Genomic DNA, 19,680 nt, shown 5'->3' with positions numbered 1-19,680 from the left:
TTAATAAAATGACGGAAAAGAATTGTAGAAGGAATTCAAAAGAAAATTTAAAAATAGGGAGTTTAAAGAAACGTATGTTTTATTCGTCATTTTTTTAGCCACGTATACTTTAAAATAACTTTTGTATTTACCATTTTCTCAAAACCTTTGAAACCAAAGAGATAATGACCTTTTCAGCCGAAAATCCGATTGTACGAAGCATAGATGCTATCTGGAAACAGTTACCATTTCACCACGCTCTCGTTGCTCAATATGCTGAAGAACTCGGAACAATTATGAAAGAGAGTGGAAAAACACGGAGGACTGGCACTTGGCAAAATTTGTGTCAAAAAAATGTTTAATAGAAAATTATGTTTGGCATGCCTTGAGCATGCCTGGTCGACATTTTTAATTGTTTCTCGGCGATTAAATCAATAAAATAGCCAATATAAAAGTAAAGTATATATTTTATCGTGATTACAAAGAACATATAGAGCAGTATTATTCATCGACGAAGAAGTAATTACTTTTATCTGTATACCGCGTGATGTTTTGCTGAATCAGATATTCCAACTGCACTCAAGGACGCATAGCACTCGATAGTGCTTATTAAAATTCAAATAGTTACCAATTTTGATTTTAAACAGGAACGTCCCGTATAATTTTGGAATAAATATTATAGATGGGGGTTTCGTTGCGTGTTCAGATTTAAAATTTAAATAAATCGATTTTTAAAAATAACCTTTTTATAAAACAAAACAAATCGCCTCTCCTCATATATACCTTTCACAAAACAAAACTCAAAAATTTTGATTTTTGAGACATCCGAGTTTAATTGAATCCTTATTTATAATTTATATTTTTATAGAACGGTATGCAGATAAATGTAGATACCCAAATAAAGAGTATACAGTACGAATTTTTAATTTATGCAAAAAAAAGAAAATACACAAAATTTACGAAGAAAAAACATTTCAGTAATTTTAAACAAACTCTCATGAAAATTAACTTAGCACTTAAATTTGGGATAACTTCAGAGTTAATTTCGTCGCTGAATGTATTTGGATATACCTATACCTCTACCTATATACTAAGTTTTAGGCATGAACAGAGGGTTTAAAGAAAACCCAGTTTTAGGCTCTAATCCTCTCAGCATTTGTTATGTTTAGAACTTTAACATAGCAAATAAAACAATATGCTAAATTAACCTGCAGGTCTTCCAAAAACAACAAGAGTATAGAAGTTGTCATTGGGAGGACAGTGGACTTAACTGGCATTCCAATTTCAACCATGCGCCGATTCCAGAAAAGAAGGAACAAGATTGCTTTCGAAAAATCTTCACTGGGCAGGGCAAGTTCGTATCACGTAGCGCGAAGCAGCTTTTTATTATAAAAGGAAAGCGGTTTCGTGTGGTTTCTTCTTCTTCTTCTTCTTCTTTCTATCGTGCTCCTGCGGACCACTATGGAATTTTCGCAAAATTGATGTAATTTAATTGTGCATGCACTCTGTATAAAATGTCCTTCACATATCGTCGAATTTCAAAGTTACAGCAAACATCGGTAAATACTAAAATTTGCACAAATAATAGCGTCGTCGAATGATATATTTTCAAATATCTCGCACCCTGTATAATTGCCGAAACCTGAAACTCTCTTACGACATGATTTGCGATACTGTTCAAATAAAATTATCCCATCTTTAACTGTTTTTCATTTATCGCCAATAATTTACCCACAAAAACGGAAATTTTAGATTTTTTGCCCATAAACGACACACCCTGTATATGATACAATCATTATTCGAAGTAGAGGCCCTGGATTTTCCACGTTTCCTGGTTTAAGAATTTTTTGAAAATAGTAAATGGTTTTCGAGAAAATAAGTTTTTTCTGAAACCATGCAGTGCGCTGTAATAATCAATGACGTCATCGCGTCTTGAAATCCCTCGAAATAACGGATTTTTTCAAATATCCCGAGCAGCGTATGTGATAGACGAAAACCGAAAATACAAAAATCGTACCTCTTGATGCGGCCTATGATACCGTTTGAACCAATTAACCATATTTTTTACGATTTTTGATTTGCGGCTAATAAAGAACAATTTTCTAGGTCTTTTGGATTTTTGCCTATAATTTGAAAACCCTGTATATAATCGAAAAAATGCCTGAAATAAATGTTATTGCACTGGATCTTCTGCATCTGCCGGGTAAAAAAAATTGCCAATCGGATGAACGATTATTGAGGAAACACATATTTTTCTGGAAGATAAAATTACCAAAAAAAAAATTCAAACATTTTTAAAAAATACTTGGTAAAATTTGATTGCGCCCAATTTCTACCGTTTAAATGTGGACATGGACTTTTACTTCTCTGCTAAATTTGAAGTTGATATCTGCAAAAAGATTTAACTCATTTCTCACTTACCACGGAATATCGGGAACACCCTGTACAATAGGTGAAAACCCTAAATACAAAAGATTTTGCTGTCTATGCGGGCTATATCGCAATATAAAAGAAAGTAAGATCCGAATCATAGTATTCCAGTTATAACCAATTTTCAATAATAGTGGGATCCACTTTTCAGCTTTTTTGAATTTTCGACGCACCCTGTATATTTTTTAATGTGCAACATTTTGCAAAATTTGCAAAATTTCAATTTTGTAGCTCTTACGGTTCGAAAGTTATTCGGGAAAAACCAAAAGACGAGAACGGAGAACGGAGAACAGACAAACATAAAAAAAATATTTTTTCGACGGTGATCATTTTTGCACCAACGGCGATCCCATAGGACCTACCGTTAACGAGATATAAAATTTTTATACGAGGGCAGATACTTTCAAAAAATTCGATTTTATCGAGTTTCGAAAGTAACAAGGTGATAAAGTGTTTTGAAAGTATATGCAATGTGTGAGAGTAATCTGATTCTGCCTCTTGAATCATTTCAACCGAAATTAAAAGAAAATGGTCGATTTTGAAAAATATTGACAAAAGTAGTTGCATTACAGTTAAAAAAAATTACATTAGATTGTTGTAAAAATTTGCTTAGTTCCATAAGCGGCGATGTTCTACTGATCTAGAAACAATTTTCTGAAGCGAGTCTTTTCATTGGAAGTTTAAATGCATTTTGCTTATTAAAAGATAATAAAGCAAGATTTTTTTAATTTACGAAGAACCATTGAATGCTTTAAAATAGCTTCAAATATCAAAAACATTGGTAAATGATTTTCTCGGTCCTTCAAGAATGTTGGACGTCTTGGTACCTACTAGATGGAGCACCGGTTCACCGCACGGAAGAGGTGTCATGAGAATTATACGAATTATTTAATTTAATTGACGTTTGGGGCAGTGAGATGGGGTGCGTTAAAGTCACGCGTCAAAGAAGAGTTACGTCATTGGATTGTACGATTCTCTGAACATCAGTCCACTTTGACGGATTTTATAGTGTTAAATACCTAATATAGAAGTTTCATTCATTTTCCTGTGTGTAATTTTTATTTTAAGTACCTAATATTTTGCAAGTGTTTTTAAAATGTTTTTCGTGAAATAGTTCGCAAAGCTTTTTTTAATTCTGGCAAATTTTCTCTTGTGCATGTGTTTGTAAATCAGAATTCGTTAAACGCAACTAAAAATTTTAATGAGAAACATGATAACATTTTGGTTAGTAGTAAAAACATAACCATGAAATTTCAAAAAAAAATGTCAATTGTTTGCAGATAAACATAAAAATCTGAACAAACACACAAATTTATGGCGTAGTTAGTCAAAATACCGCAGAAAAACAGATATAAATGGATAGGCACAATTAGAGATACTTGATATTGTGTATCTATTGCGTTTGCCATAATTTTACTGCAGAAATCGATCGCATTGTACCTTCAAAATAATACCAAGTAAAACTTTCTTCCAGGGTTTTCTCTGGTGTATTTTTTCCTCTATACCTAAAGCTTGAATTACGCTTATTTTTTTGAAAATGAAAATTCGTAAACATTACAATTCATGAAAAGTGGAAACAATTAAAAAAAACAAAATATTTTTTTTCAAAAGGACGAAACCATTTAGAGAAAAACTGACTACGCCACTGAATTCTACGTAAAAATCTATATCTCTTTCCAACATTCCATAGGATATTCGAGGAGTGCCCCAAAACTTGAAATTTCCAAAATCACCCTTTATTTTAAAAACGAAATCATGAAATTTTGTTATTTCGTCATCTTTCGTTTCTCAAAAATGTACCAAAGGCTCTTACACTCATTAACAAGAGTCATACCTCTCAGACGCGATCAAAATGGGACACAGTTTATTTCAAACGAGTAGGACTATTGCTCTAGTGTTCAAATACATAACAGCACCGAGTTGTGAAGAAAGCCTACCATTTTTTATCCAAATTTGTAAAAATCACAATAAACCATATCAAGGAAGCTCATGAAATAAAAATACCAAGCACAAGGAAGGTTATGTTGGTTTCATCATTTAAGTTTAGCCAAGTTGAACGTAACATCGCAGTCAGAAAATTACACCAGGACCAACGGAAAGATGGGTACAAATATTTTTTCCAGACGTAGACACTAAAACCGAAAATCTATTTTGTTACGTATCAATATTTTATACTTGAACGTTCACAAGTAACTTACATAAAAGGAACCCAAATCGTAATCAAATGAAACGTCGGCAGAGGTAAAAGTGTCCTCAGTCAGAAAAATTCTGCTTGGGATATTAGTCCATATATTTGCTAATAATTTTTTCTACGTCACCGAAAGAGGCAAGTCTTGATGATCTCTGTGCTACCTACCCATGGGCCCCAGACATGTTCCACTGGGTTGAAGTCTAGACTGAGTGGAGGCCAGTCCAAGATATGAACATTCACTTCATGTAAGTAATTTTGCACTATTATTGCATGTGGCCTGGCGTTATACGTATAAATAGTTTTTCTTTCATATCACTCCATATCCCCCAACTTAATTTAAATAAAATTGTTGAAAATTAACTCTGAAGTTGACCCACATTTTATTCGTTCGTTAATTATGATACGAAGTTTAGTATTGTTTAACTTGCCTCTTCCAGACGCACAATGATGGCAGAATAACCCACTCTCTGAATACAAAGAACGCGCGTAAAAAGCAAAAATGGCTTCGTTTCTGCAAAGCCAAAGAACTGCGCTGATTTGGATCGTCCAAAAGGCTATCTGCGTGCATTCTTAAGGCATCGCTTCAGCATATCGTTACATCTTAGGTCGCATAAGGGACTAGTACCACCGTATCAAATGTAATCGTATCCTAAGTCGTCGTCGAAATCGTCGGGAGTGCAAAAGAAGAATTCGATCAAGTTAATGATCGGTCCTCTGGAGAAGGGATTGAAATATCTTCCCCTCTTATCCCTCAAGTAAGGATACCTTTTGTAATTCACCATTTCGTTGGTGGTCAGGTTCATGCAGGCATGAAGCACCTAAAAAAATTATACGGCGACGTAAGAAATTGAAATTTAAATACAAAATATTTTGAGTCAGTGACCTTCGATGTTGAGTTCATCGACTCTAATCTTCGGTGTATTGCATTAATTAAATCAAAGCATAATTAACGTCGGCCATCGAAAACAGAAGGCCACTTTCTAAAACACGGTCCGTGAAAATCTATTAAAGGTTTATCCGAACTGGTCAGGCCTAATATCCCGAGAGTTTAATTGCAAAGGGGAATTTATGTAACAGCGGTGATTAGTATGATAATGCACGTGAAATTCGGAATGAAACGCAAATAAATCTCAGACTACGTCGATTTCCAAAGACGCATTAATTGGACAGAAGTGTTTGCTTATTACAGAAAATTATAGAAAATATAACTTAAATATGAGTAAAATTCCCAGTTATAAAAAAATTGCATTGCGTTTTACTCATTTTTCTGGGTGAGAGAATTTAGTTTTTGCTCACATTGTCATCAAGTCATTTTTTTTTCTGATGTCGGCGAGAAGAGCATTTCTATCAACGCATATCTCGTCATTAAACACAAAAATCTACAATTATAGTTTTTTATCTGGTATGGAAGGTTTAGTTGTATCTCTTCGACTTTAAAATTATCAAATGTTTGTTAATTTCATGTCATTTATAAAATACTTAAACTAACCAAAAATGCGCTTTCAAAAAGTGAGAAAATTATTTTTCTCAATTTCAGCAAAGAGAAGAATAAATGAGGATGAAAAGGTTACCATCAGAGGAATAATACGCTAGTTTTACTTAAAAAAGGAAATAAAGTCCATTCAGAGCAATTACGTCATATAATGACATCTTTAAGTAGTTAAGGATGTCATAAACTGACACAGGAATTTTGTTTGTTAGTTTTGAAATCGTTATTTACGTTATGATAGCAATATAGCTAAGATATACATACATTTTTGATTATGTCACTATACGTGACGTAACTGCACAACTGCTTTGACTGGAATATTGAACAAAATAGTGTCTGAAATGAAAAAGGATGATTTCATTCCACCCACGGGTAAAAAGAAATTGTGGAAAACTATGAAAGACTTTCCATACTAAACGAACTCAGCAAAGAAAATCACTTTTGGTAGAGAAAGGCAAAAATATTTGCCGCCACGATGATATTTGGGGGCAGTTAGACGGAAATATCTATTATCTGTACAAAACTTGGTTGGTGTAACATAACAGCAAAAAAATTTAAAAAGCGCAAAGCACCCTTTCATGTTCCACTCAGAATATGATGATTGAAATTTACAAATGAAGTTGTATTACAGTAGATTTTTTTTTAATTTTCAATACACTTTTTCATTGACTATATATTCGAATAATTAATAAATCAATTATCTGCCCATCTCTATAATAATTATAATCGTGTATAATTATTATTGTATTTATTGATCTAATAAACTAACGCTGCTGTTAAATTACTTTCAATCATCGAAACTCTTATTTCTATTGAATGAAAATTCGTGTGTACACCCTAATTCAGCAACGATTCGAAGAGTGTACGTCATTGGAAGTTTAAATTTTATTACTCCCTTCCATTAAAAAACTAGAGATAGCAGAGCTTCTTTGCTGATATGTGTTTGCGGAACATTAATTATTACATTCGTTTTCAAACAATGCTTTTTTTAGTAAATTTCGGAAAAAATAGGGACCTGAAAAAAACGTACGCAAAAGCAAAAGTTCAAAAAAATTCTGTGAAAACCGTGTGTCAATTTTATTTCTCCTTAAAAACTATTAAAATATGATTCGAAAATACCGTGCATAGTAAATAATAAGCCTTCTTCGTTAAGTACATTTTAACTGTTGAATAGAACATTCTAACGAACAATAACACCATAAGAAATCAACAAAGGATCATTTTTGAATGGATATCATTGACTAAAAATATATTTTTGCAAAACAGCTACAAAAGAGATCAAAGGTCTTCCGACTTTTTCTCAATGGACAACCGGAAATATGCATATTTAATTAGAATAGTGTGTGTGTAAAAAGTACCTACGTAAATGGATATTAATAGTTTGAATAATGTAGGATACTTATTGCTGAGCATGTAAAGAGTCTTCTATAAATTAGGACCCAAATTAAGGGGTGGGGACATTGTTTATAATTATTTTTTTTTCTTTTCATTTTTTTCTAAAAGTTGTTTTTTTATATATTGTTACATATACACGACTTTTTTATTTCCGTGAAAAAGTAACAACTTTCTTATTTAAAAAAAACACCCTGTAAATCACCTTTTTTATTTCCTCGGCACTTTCGAGTCATATATTATCCTATAACTAAGTCTTAACGTTTCTGACATAATTTGAATTTTATGTCAATAGTGATGTTTATCTATTGATATCTCCAACTGAAAACCTTTGTGATATATTTGGGGTTGAATTCCTTAAACGTTCCTTAGCGTCCTCTGTCGATATTCTAAAAATAAATAAAACCTTTTTTCATTGTAAAAGCATAAAAACGAATAATTTTTATTTATTTATTTTATTTTATATATAAATCTTTATTCTACTCCGAATTGTAAAAATACTCTTAAAAAGTAAAAAAAGGGTTAAACATTAATCTAAAAATTTACTATTTTTTAGAATTCACAAAAAGGTCTCCTGATTTTTCATTGTCAATATTTTGCAAACAATGGAGAATTAAAATAGTAGCTAATAGAAACCAATGACTGAACAAAAACATTGACAATGCTTATTTACACTTTTTCTATGTGCTCTAATGTATTTAGCTTATTTTGCGTTCCAAAATACTATACTTGAACTGACGAGTATTTTAAACATAGTAATAAGAGATTTAAAGCATTTAAAACCTTGTGTAATTCTTAATCTAAGTTCTTTTTGTAGAAATTTTTTTTTTTTCATTTTTGCAATTTTCGTAGTTTAAAAAAAAACATTGGTTTCCAAATTCACAAGCCAAAATAGAAATGAAATGTAGCTGAAATTTCCGAATAAAGGCTGATCTGCATTACGATCATAATTTAAAGCACCTATTCTATATTTAATTCTAATTATTTTAACTACGTAAAACATCAAGGATATTAGTGTGACCTTCCTAAATATTAGGTCTCTCTAGATTTTTTGGCCACTCCTATTAGATCATAAAATAGGAGTTGTTGAGACATGGCTGTCACCCAATATTTCATGTCAGAACATTCAAATAAAAGTTATAATTATTGTATTAGATGTAATAGGGGCATTGGCACGTATTCTGGGAGTACTTTTAAATAAAATATAGTGTGTTCTAACTCTGCAGAAGCTCTAAAGAAGATACGCGTGAAAATCAATTATTTAACACTGCTTATATTCTTCGTTCACCAGATAGAAAGGAAAAGAAATCTTTTAAATTTCAATAATATTAATTAATCAATATAATGAAATATTTTCTGGGACTATTCAAGTCTTGAATTCCCCGCAGGCAATAAATGAACCGACAAGAATTACTCAAACATGTTCAACACTACTTATGACTTCTAAAATTAAAAAAATAATAATATGGGTTAAAGAATACAGACCATATATCTGATCATTCACTGCTTCATTGTATTTTAGTCAAACAAACTGAAATTTCTGAAAATATAATTAAAATTAGTAATTTTAACGATATTGATAGAGAATTTTTAAACAATATTTTACTGAATTTATAGTTAGAAGACGGAATTAACTCAAAAATTCCATATTGAAACGAAAAATTGTTTCATATTTTTGACACATTGGCTCCCGCACCCGAAGTAACATTAAGAATGCCAAAACTTTTTTGACTAACTTCCAAAATTTAAGCAAACTGAAAAGTAAAGCCCGACATAAATGAAAAAAGAGCAAAACTGATGTAAACTGGAAAAGCTATAAACAGATAAAAAACCTATAAATGATTAATCTGGACTACTGTATACATAATAATTTCAACAATTTTAAGGTTCCCTGGGAAAAACTTAAAGAACTAAAAAGAGGGAAATGTTTTGCCTGAAAGACTAATATTCCGAATAATATTAACAGATATGTTTTGCAGTTTTCCGTATAGTATATTTAAAGAGTAATTTTATTTCATTGTTTAGTGTTTAGTCAATTGCTGAGTCAAATACCGGGGCCGATCAAATAAATCTGGATATGGGGATGGGGAATGGATGGGGAATTTCTTGATTTTTGGAAAATATCTAAAAAAGAGCCTGATCATTATAGACATGTTAGCATATTACCAGTCCTTTCAAAAGTTGCATAAAAGATTATGAATTGTCAAATTAGGGAACACTTAAAAAGCTTTCATATCCTTCCAGAGCATCAGTTTGGTTTTAGTGCAGGTTACAGTTGTACAATTACGTTGTACAATGATAAGACAACTTGCGCTGTTGGATTATTCTAAACCTCTTAACAAGTTAAATCATGAGTTACTTTTCGCGATTTTGTACTTTGTTGGTTTCCGAGCACTGTTAGACTTATTAAAAGTTATTTTGAGAAATAGATTTCAATTTGTACGAACTAGTACAAAACTAGAATTTTATTACTTTGAAAAAAACTAAAAACTGCTTTATGTGACTCGTTAATACTGAGCCATGTTTGTGCCGTAGTTTACGGACCATGTTTGAATAAAATAAATAGACAGAATTCAGAGGGTACAACAGCATCACATAGGTTACTTGAAATTAAATATTTATCTGATTGTTTTGCAAGCAGTATCAAGAATGATAGAAACCAAGAATATTCTTTATTGGGCACTAAGAGTCACATTATTGGGCTAGTAGAAGAGGGGAGATTAAGCAGACTGGGATAATAGGATATCAGAGGACGACCAACTGGCTCATGAAGGAAAAAAGAAATTATAAGACAAATTAATATCATCCCACACCCAAAATTTTTGGAGTAAATGTAAGCAATTATATGCCAATTGGCCATTCGAGAAAGGCAAGTGGTATTCAGAAATTGAACCAGAGCGGCAAAACATTTCTTGATTTTTTAAGGCTCAGTATGAGAATGGAGCTAAAATTACATATTTGATAGGAATGACGACTAGTCGTTGTTCTATACCTCCATATTTAAATAAGTTGGGTATTAAGGAGACATCGCCTTCAGTGCTTTTTTGTGGATAATTAGATATAGCACAATTTAATGTACCAAATATTTGTAAATTTTTATGCAATCAAAAAACTTTATTTATTATATTACTACAAAGCAAGAAATTGTAAAATATCAATTTTTTTCAATTCGGTTTTTAATAACAATTTTTGATCATCACTGATTATTATTTATTTTTAAAATATCAAGAGACACCACTAAAGTATAGAAATCAACCCCAAAGACTTTCAGTCGGAAAAACCGATAGATATGTTTGAAGCTGCAAACGTCAATTCAATTCAAAAATAGCTTAATATACAGAGCGTTCTGTTTAAAATGAGAAAGTTGTAACGTACAATAAAGAAATTAATTAAGGTACCTCTTTCAATTGTAAAAAAATTAACTAAACTTTAATTTGTTTTAAAATGTAAAGATTTTCGTTGACTTCCCGGTATACCTACTTACCGACGTGCAAGTAAGTATCCACCCTAGACCGGAAAAGACAAAAGCTTCAAGCAAGCCCAGCACGTACAACACGCCGAACCCTTCGATGGCGACGCAATACGTGGCAAAGTAAATCGTAAACGAGCAATTGATGGCGACGCTCATGACGAAAATGAAGAACCAAGTTCTATTTTTAAGCCCCACGCAATTGTAAATGAACGGGCAGTGGTGATCGAAATAGGAGACGCATCTGTTGCACACCCTGCAATGCTTCGCTCTCATTGGCCGCAAAGTTCGGCATGTGTGACAGAGTCGGTTCAGCATTACGTTTCGCTTCTTCCACTTGTCGAAGTACGGGATCTGCTTTATCACCCTATGATACGCTTCCGAATTCATCGGGATGTAGCCAGGGTTTTTCCTGTTGGCGACGATCCAGCATATCCACATTACCATGTTCCAGTAGATGAAGCAGTAATGGGAACCTCTTAGAATATTCCAAGTGATCGGTATGACCTAAATGAAATATGACTGGTTTTGTAGCGTATTCGACCTATGATTGAGGATAGACTGGACTTAAGCTGGGCAAATCACGTTGACGAGTTGATCAATTTATTTAAAAGAAGAAACAGCATAAAATAAAAATAATACAAAGCACCACGACAACATAATATTTTCAAGTCTGAGCAAATAATAAAATATCATTATAACAAAAAAAAATAAAAAATGGAAACATTTCAGGTTTGAATTATTATTAATAAAAAAAGACAGCATAAAATAAAAATAATACTAACCAGAACTACAACATAATATTGTGATGTATCACCAAATAAACAAATGAAAAAAAAAAGAAACATTTCAGGCTTCTTCTCAGTCTCCGAATTCTTTAACTTTTCTATTAAATATATGTATAATAAATTATGACTACTTTTATCGGTAAATTTCGACCTGTGATTGAGGAAAAACAAGAGCTGAGTTAAAAGGTACAACCCCACCAGATCTCTGCACTTCATCATCAATCACATTTTGAAGTTGATCAATTCATTAACTTTAACTTTTCCATTAAAAACGAAAATTAATGGTCAAGAAATAATAATCGTTGGGAGAGCTCCGAAAGTTAGTTGTACTATATTTGGGAATATGAATCTGCAGTTGCAGTGATGAGTTTGCCTTTCATGTCTCTCTCACTGACCAATCTCTCGTACACCAAAGTAGACAAATGCACACAGTAGCTTTCAAACTAGAACTTGGAAAGCCGGCATTATATGATCAAATTTTATCAACCCGTAACTGTACCTCCAGCGCTTCCTAATTTTTACATATGTCAACAAAATCGAGGTTAATGTCTTCTATTGCCTATTATTTATTTTGGGGCTGGACAACACAACACCAAGTGGAAGTGACAGGTGTATTTGCATATCATCAGCGTGCTGATGAGAAAAACAATTATTGAAAGCTTGGGGAGACCAGAAGCATGTAGGTACAGGGTGTGGATTATAGAAAACCCTCTTTGATTTTCTCAAATATTAGTAGCAGGATATTATGACTAAAAGTGTCCAATAAAATTAAACACGTATTTCTCGAACCATTCTGAGACCGTCAAGACAAAATTTCGTTTGATGTACGGGGAGTTTACAGCACTCCATGCATGTGCGGCAAAGAAGACATTAGAGAGACCGGACGAAAAATGTCAACAAGGCTCAAAGAACCTGTGTCCTTAAGACTATGACAAACTCATCAGCAGTTGCCGAACACAATCATGAAACCGGACATAAAATTTCATTCGATAAAACACACCAATATGGGAATCAATCATTCGATACATGCCCCCCTTCCCCTCATTAGCTTCACACTCCTCAAACAATATATACGCAGATACAGAGCAGATTCCGAGTGGCAAATTCGATTCATCAACAACCGACGCAGAAAGAATGCAGGAGATTTGTAAATAGTATTTCAGTAGCTTGTAGAGGTTTCTATAAAATATTAGCTTTTTTCTCATTTTTAAGATTTGTGTTCATTTCGTGCCGTTGCTGTAGTCCGGAAAATCGATTGAGTGGCTTAATTCGTTTTTTAATGAGAAAGAAAGGGTCTTACCCTGATGATGTACATCGGGTAACCCCACAGTAATACTGAAGACATGAAGAACACGAGTGGAGCTTTGGAGTTGCCCGCTCGTCCGAACAGTACACCCCAAATTTCGTTGACGGGGGGCAACCATCCGGACCTTCTCTTGATGGCCGCGTGCAAAACATCCACTATATCCATGTGCCTATGGCCGACAGCCAACATAAGCGGCGTTTTATCGTTTTTGTCTTTCGGCTCCAGATCGATGTTGCTCTGTCGAAAACGAGATAGTGCGGTGCACGTTCACCCCAATTCTACCAACCTTTTCGCAGAGGAGCTTCACGCAACTCAGGCTAGCTGACAAACAAGCCAGATGCAATGGCGTGGACCCGAAATGGTCTGGTTTTTGTAAGTTGGCGCCGGAGTACATCAGCAGTTTCAAAAGGTCGGGGTGACCTTTGTAAGCCGCCCAGTGTACCGCGGTATCTCCGTTAATATCCACCAGGTGGTTGAGTGCTCCCATTCCTAGCAAATACGCCGCGGTAGCCGTTCTGCCGAACATACAAGCTGTCATTAAGGGGGTGAGGCCTTTGAAGTCGGCTCCATTGACGGCTACGCCTGCTTGAAGAAGTATCTGGACCACTGCTGTGTGACCTGCGCATTAAAAAATACATCAAGTGCTGTTTCCGGTAAGGTTAAATACTGTACTCTGAAATTCATTACTGCTACATTACTGCTACATTGAGGTTATGATTGTTTTGTTGTTTAGGGATTTCTATCGATTCTTGGATTTTTCTCTGGTAGAAGAATCGATTACATGCAAGAATTAATTTACTCGAATAAGATTTGGTTTCATAATTGTATTCAGCTACTGCTAATAAGTTTATTTGTTGTAGCCTTAAGGCTCTTTCATATTCTTTTAGCCTAGTTGATATTTTTCGTTCATCTGCTATCTGCAATCCGAAAAACAGAAATTTTTTTTTGGACAATTGGTAAATTTGGTTTATACGTTATATTTCTTAAGAACTTTTGATACGTGGTCAGTGATGTTTTCAATGTAAGGAAGGACAACAGTATGTGGGGTTGCTTTGAGTCTCATTGTCTTTGGACGTTTGAGGTGAAGTGTATTTTGTAATGGAATGCTCAATATCTCCAATGTTGAAATTATTAGAGAGAAGAGCAGATGCGAGGTGTTCTAATAATAGGTTCAGTGATTCGGGTTGCGATAGTTTTACGGCTCTGTCAACAAGAGAGTTGATAACCGATAATGGTGATGTGAGACAATGCATTATGGTATAAGTTTGTATGCTTAGGGTTTCAGTAAACGGAATAACCTAATGTTAGGTCTGATTTTCTATTAATGAGAATATCTACAAATGGAAGATTATTATTCGTTTCTAATTCAATAGTTAATAGTTGGGGTGTATAGAGTTTAAATAGCTAAGGAAATCTCGGATATATTTTTAACCATAAGGCCAAATAACAGAAGTATTATCAACGTAATAATTTTCGTTTTCAATTGAAGGTGTCCAGAACAAGAACCATAGCTGTGTCTGATATGTATTCACAAAGTTGACCGTTCAATTAAAATGAAAATATTTGATTCTGGATTATCTGATTTTGATATATCTGAAATAATGTTCAGAGTTTCAGGAATAGGAACTTTAGTAAAAACTCTACGTCGAAACTAAACAGAATATTCTTTGGACCAAATGTAATGGTTTTTCATTGTTCAATGAAATGAAAGGAATGAAAGGTCAAAAGAACATGAAAGAACCTTTAACTCTCTAAAGTTCTTGCTTGTCATCAAATACCTGAGAATCAATAGAAATCTCTAAACAACCAAGCAATCTCGGCCACCCTCAAACAGTATATAAGCAGCTCTGAAAAAACCAACAAGATGATGGGCGAAACGTCAGCAATTTCGATTTAACATCAACCGAAGCAGGAGGAATCCAGAAGATTTGCAACAGTATATTATGCAACAAGTGCGGAAAACGGCATTTGAGGCACGAGCTTAATTGGCACGAGCGGAGCGAATGTTTAATAAACGAGTGATTTAAACAGTTCATTAAACGTGTTGCATACTATACTTTTTCGACGACCGCTAGTTTTTAGGAATATTTTTGCAAAACAACACGAATACGTTCACTGACATGACCGTCATACTTGATACACACCAAAATTCAAAATGTCTGAAAACATACGAAAATATCGTTATCTGTAAAATGTAACAAAAAGGAAAAATGAATTTTATTTTGCCATTGCTGCTATTGTCTCATCCACGTGACTGTTCGAAGTGATTGAAGATGCCCAGTGAGATCTTAGCGAACAAACAAAGAACAAAATTAAACATTACTTTGCTAATTTTTCTCTAACATCCTGAGCCGCTTGGGCAGAAGCAAAAATTGTGACTTGGATAATAATACTCCCTCAATTATGATAAAATGAGCACCACAACATATTCGAGAAAAGCATCAGTTCTGAAAAGAAACTAGTGGATAAAATTACAAATTCGGAGTATACCCTTTCTGCATGCCCAATGTATAGGTCTAGGTCCTTGCGTTCCTAAGCAAGGAAGGTCGATGGGTGCTCCAGTTTCTACCATAAACCTTGTCAACTCCACATTTCCATCTAAAGCGGCCCAATGAGCTGGCGTATAGCCCCACTCGTCTCTAGACCGCAGAACTGGAGTTCCATATTTTTCGACGTAGTCTTCTACATCTGCCAGGTCTCTAAAATACACATTTAGTCGCAGAAGGTAGAGTAAAGTTCTCATGGGTTTTGAGCAAATGGTAAATACAAAAATTGTAAAGATTGTTAGAATGCACAATTCAACATTATTTTTATTTTAAATGCTACTGGGTGGCTCAAAAAAGCGTAACGAATAAAACATACAACTTTTATTAAGTGTGTCATATACCTATTTTTAATACTAAGGTAATTGAGCCCTCCATTTTGAAAGTGATATAAGTTAAAAAATTTAAAGATCTAGTTTGTCCGCTATTTCAAATCAAGTCCTAATAAAATAACATAATTTCAAGTAATTCACAGTATGCAATGAAACTTCATAAATTGAGTTTTATTTTTTGGTAAACAAAATACAGTTTTATATTTTGATAGCGGTATACGTCACTCTGCATTTGTAATTTTGTTGTGTCTTCAGATAGCGGTTCAGGTATGATCAAGTAATCCTATTGATGTAAAAATGCATTATTTTTAGTTAATTGTAGACATTATACTGCGAAGAAGTATAGGTTATAAGTTCATAATTTAAAACATGAGATCAACAAGGATAAGAGAGGATAACAAATCAATGTAATTATTCACAGCATATAAGAAAATTGAAATGAAATAGTGGAGAAGAATATGAAATAAAAGAGTCTAAGCATGTGAGTGGAACAGTTTTTGAAAATAAAGATTGCTTTTGTTTCATAAAATGTATAAATAGATTCGGATATGAAGACAAGAAACCTGTTTGATTCTTTTTAGAAATTATCAAATTTAGAAAAACAGAATCTGTTTATGTGGGGATTGGTTGGAAAACAATCACTAAATTAAAGACGGTCCAGAAATTTCGGAGGATATATGAGAAAATGTATGTCATGGAAAAAAGGCCGGTTAATGTAGAAAAACAAATGAAGATAAGATTAAAATTGTACAAGATATTTCTGAGCTTTCCACCATGCGAGAGCCATTAACCGAGATCACATCCCACTTCAGATCAAAAATATCTAAGCCAGGGATTAGATATTCGAAAAATGTATGAGCTATATGTGAAAAAAATGTGATGAAACAATACATCGCATGGGAATGACTGGACTTTCAGGAATATATTCAATACAAAGTTCAACTCTTCGTAAAAACACGTGCCGAGAATGTCACTCGCTGAAACTAATTATTGAAGCATCCATTAATGAAGACGAGAAGTTGTATCTTATGGAAATTCACGATTCACATCTTAACAGGCTAAAAAAGGTTTAACAGATGACACAAGAAGCAAAAGATAACCCGAGAGAATATTACGGATTTTTATTTGATCTACCGAACTCACTTTCTTATCCAAAATTTTCTGTTCGGTAGCTTATTATGAGCGTAACATGTATGTATACAATTTGGGTTTTCATAATTTCCACAATGAAAATGCTAAAATGAATTCAACAATCGCCTCAAAATCGTAACATTTACATAGGTTTACTATGGTTAAAAATGATCGCGATTTTGGTTTGATAGAAACTAAAATTAAAAAATCGAACTATTTATACATCCCTGAGCATTATTAGAATTTAATGGAATTATGTAAAAAGAGAAACCCATTTTTGGTAGAACGAATGGCTCAGAAAGATTTCCTTTCGACGAAATAACTGGGAGAATCAACGACTAATAGAAAGAGAAACACCGATGGAGGAGCTGCGTCTTCGCTAAAAATACAATGGATCAGATTTATAAGAAATGCTCCATATAAAATGTTTTATAAAACTTCTTTGTATAACAATTCGCAATTGAAAGGCCAAGAATATACGAAAATATTGATTTGCTTCCATTGTACACAACCATTAGACTAATCACAAAAGAAAAACTTAAAAATATAATCGATTTACCACCAATTTTTCACAAACGCTTTATTTCCCTAAATACTAAAAAATAAATTACTTAGTAGCAATGTAATGAGTTTGTATAAAATGTTATTTTCGAATAAAAAAAAAATCCTTGAAGGTTTTATAAAGTCATGCAGTTAATTAATTTTCATCATAATAAATACTTATTTGTTGGCACTATTTAATTGTGAAAATATTTTATTCCATAATACAAAAATATTTTTTAATCCTTTAAAATATCTCAAAACAAGAAATATATGACTTAAACCACTTTCATAATCAAGGGCTCAATTTCAAGTATAAATATAAAAATCATTTTTTCGATTGATAACTAATTAACTACTAGTTTTAAATATGTTATATGGAAACTATTAAGTGCGTTAAAAGTCATACAAACACAACATTTTTGCATCACCAAAAATTTACAGCGTTTTTCTTTTTGTTAATTTTCCAATAACCCTATAACTCCAAAACGGTTCTAGATTCCCAGGTGCAGTTTTTCCCTTAAGTGTTTTATAAAAAATTAAACTCCAGACACAGCCGTTCTCGTATATCTCCTATAAAAAGGTGAATTTCCCTTAGAAGTGTGTAGTCTGACCCACCCTGTACATTTACTACTTCCTTATCATGTTATTATAAAACATATATATATTCTTTTTCTATTCTTTTAAATAAAGTTCATTTGTTGAAGTTTATAGGGCAGAAACACTTGATATTGTCCATGGTGTAGTTCTCGTTTTGACGACTGCGTTAGAATATTGCATTCACTGGAATGGCAGCCAATAAACGTTTACCGAATTCCTAACGTAATACCTTACTTGAGACAATTTTTTTTTACGTTGAAGGGGAAAGTCGGGATACCTTGCCATTCCTCAATCTTTTATTAGTTAGGAGAGGTAAAAGAATTGAATTCGAGATTTTAAAAAAATCCACATCTACTGACAATGTAATACAACTTTCCTTCAAATTTGTTCTAGAGGCTTTCGATTCCACATTCAAAGGGAGGGTTAAGCGAAGATTAGGCAAATTACATTCAATAACTGTTCAGAATAAGAATTTATCTATAGCGTTAAAAACTCACTAAAAAAATCTAATAACGTAAAAAAGTTCTATCGTTGCATTTATTGTTTTTTCAAAAAAACATTTTTTTTGCGATTATCTCAGAATGCGCTACCTGGTAGCATTAAGCAAAAATTATTTGAATTTCAACCTTAAAATAGTACTCCTTTTAACTGCGGTTAATATCGGGAATGCTTGTAAAAACCGAGTTTTAAAATTGAAGATCACCATTACGCCCTAGAGTGGCTGTCAGAAATTTCTAGAACCGTTTCCCTAATACCATACCTCGTACTGGTACACCCGGTATATATAGTGGGTGCATTGTACATTTGAAAGTATCTACCAGTCTTATCCCAAATATGTATTGTGTATTGCCATTATGACTATAGTGCGCAGATAAAAAAATTGGCATTCAGATTTACGATCCGTAGTGTTGAACTGTTTGATCTAAAGTGGTGCTTGTTTGATTAAAGCGAGAATGATATGTTATGATATCAAAGACGTAACAATTCCGTTTCGCTTACCCACATTTGACCAAATCAAATACAGTTTTTTGGGATTGTTCGGAAATTTCGGCTACTATACCGACATCCTTCTCATGATTAGCGGACGCAGCTGGATGATCCGCCTCTGCTACCATGTTGCAGGAGGCAGTTTGCTGAGGCAAGGCCCAAACGCTTCGGGCTATGCCCGGACTGGGGTACACCTTATACAACGTTCTGGACACTGTTCCCCTCAGAAATTTCTAATTCCGTACCTCAGGGTTGTTGGCATCATATCGCCGTCGCGACGCTCTAGGTTATACACAAAACATCAGGATATATATATATATATATAAATATATTGATTTAGAAAGGCGCACGCATCGCGATGTCGGATCACTGTATATCGAGTGTATAGGTATAGTAGATGACCCGACTCCTCTTCATCTTATGGCAATTTTATTTAAAAATTTTATTTATTTATTTAAAAGTAACTTTGAATAAAGGCAGAACTGACGATTGTACATAAACCA

General features: G+C 33.4%; 1 protein-coding gene across 3 annotated transcripts; it reads right to left on the bottom strand.

Annotated features, from left to right (window-relative positions):
* Nucleotides 1-456: 456 nt before the first annotated feature.
* LOC132704691 (uncharacterized) lies at nucleotides 457-19,450 on the bottom strand. 3 transcript variants are annotated; one of them, XR_009619301.1, is made up of 7 exons: nucleotides 19,190-19,450; nucleotides 15,535-15,743; nucleotides 13,331-13,662; nucleotides 13,039-13,281; nucleotides 10,966-11,457; nucleotides 1,603-5,418; nucleotides 457-1,545 (listed from the first exon to the last, which is right to left on the bottom strand). XR_009619301.1 is itself a non-coding variant. In XM_060674863.1 (6 exons), the coding sequence occupies exons 1-6, from the start codon at nucleotides 19,303-19,305 to the stop codon at nucleotides 5,233-5,235; spliced, it is 1,578 nt and encodes a 525-aa protein (XP_060530846.1). In that variant the 5' UTR covers nucleotides 19,306-19,450; the 3' UTR covers nucleotides 457-5,232. The 3 variants fall into 3 exon arrangements, 1 of the variants encoding a protein (XP_060530846.1); XR_009619300.1 differs by having other exon boundaries at nucleotides 457-4,541; nucleotides 4,608-5,418; XM_060674863.1 differs by having other exon boundaries at nucleotides 457-5,418.
* Between the last annotated feature and the right edge of the window lie 230 nt (nucleotides 19,451-19,680).

Source organism: Cylas formicarius, unplaced genomic scaffold (genome assembly GCF_029955315.1).
Source record: "Cylas formicarius isolate icCylForm1 unplaced genomic scaffold, icCylForm1.1 PGA_scaffold_7__23_contigs__length_41026272, whole genome shotgun sequence".
Taxonomy (NCBI): domain Eukaryota; kingdom Metazoa; phylum Arthropoda; class Insecta; order Coleoptera; family Brentidae; genus Cylas; species Cylas formicarius.
Note: the sequence above shows the minus strand (reverse complement) of the source record. Positions and strands in the feature narration are given on the sequence as shown.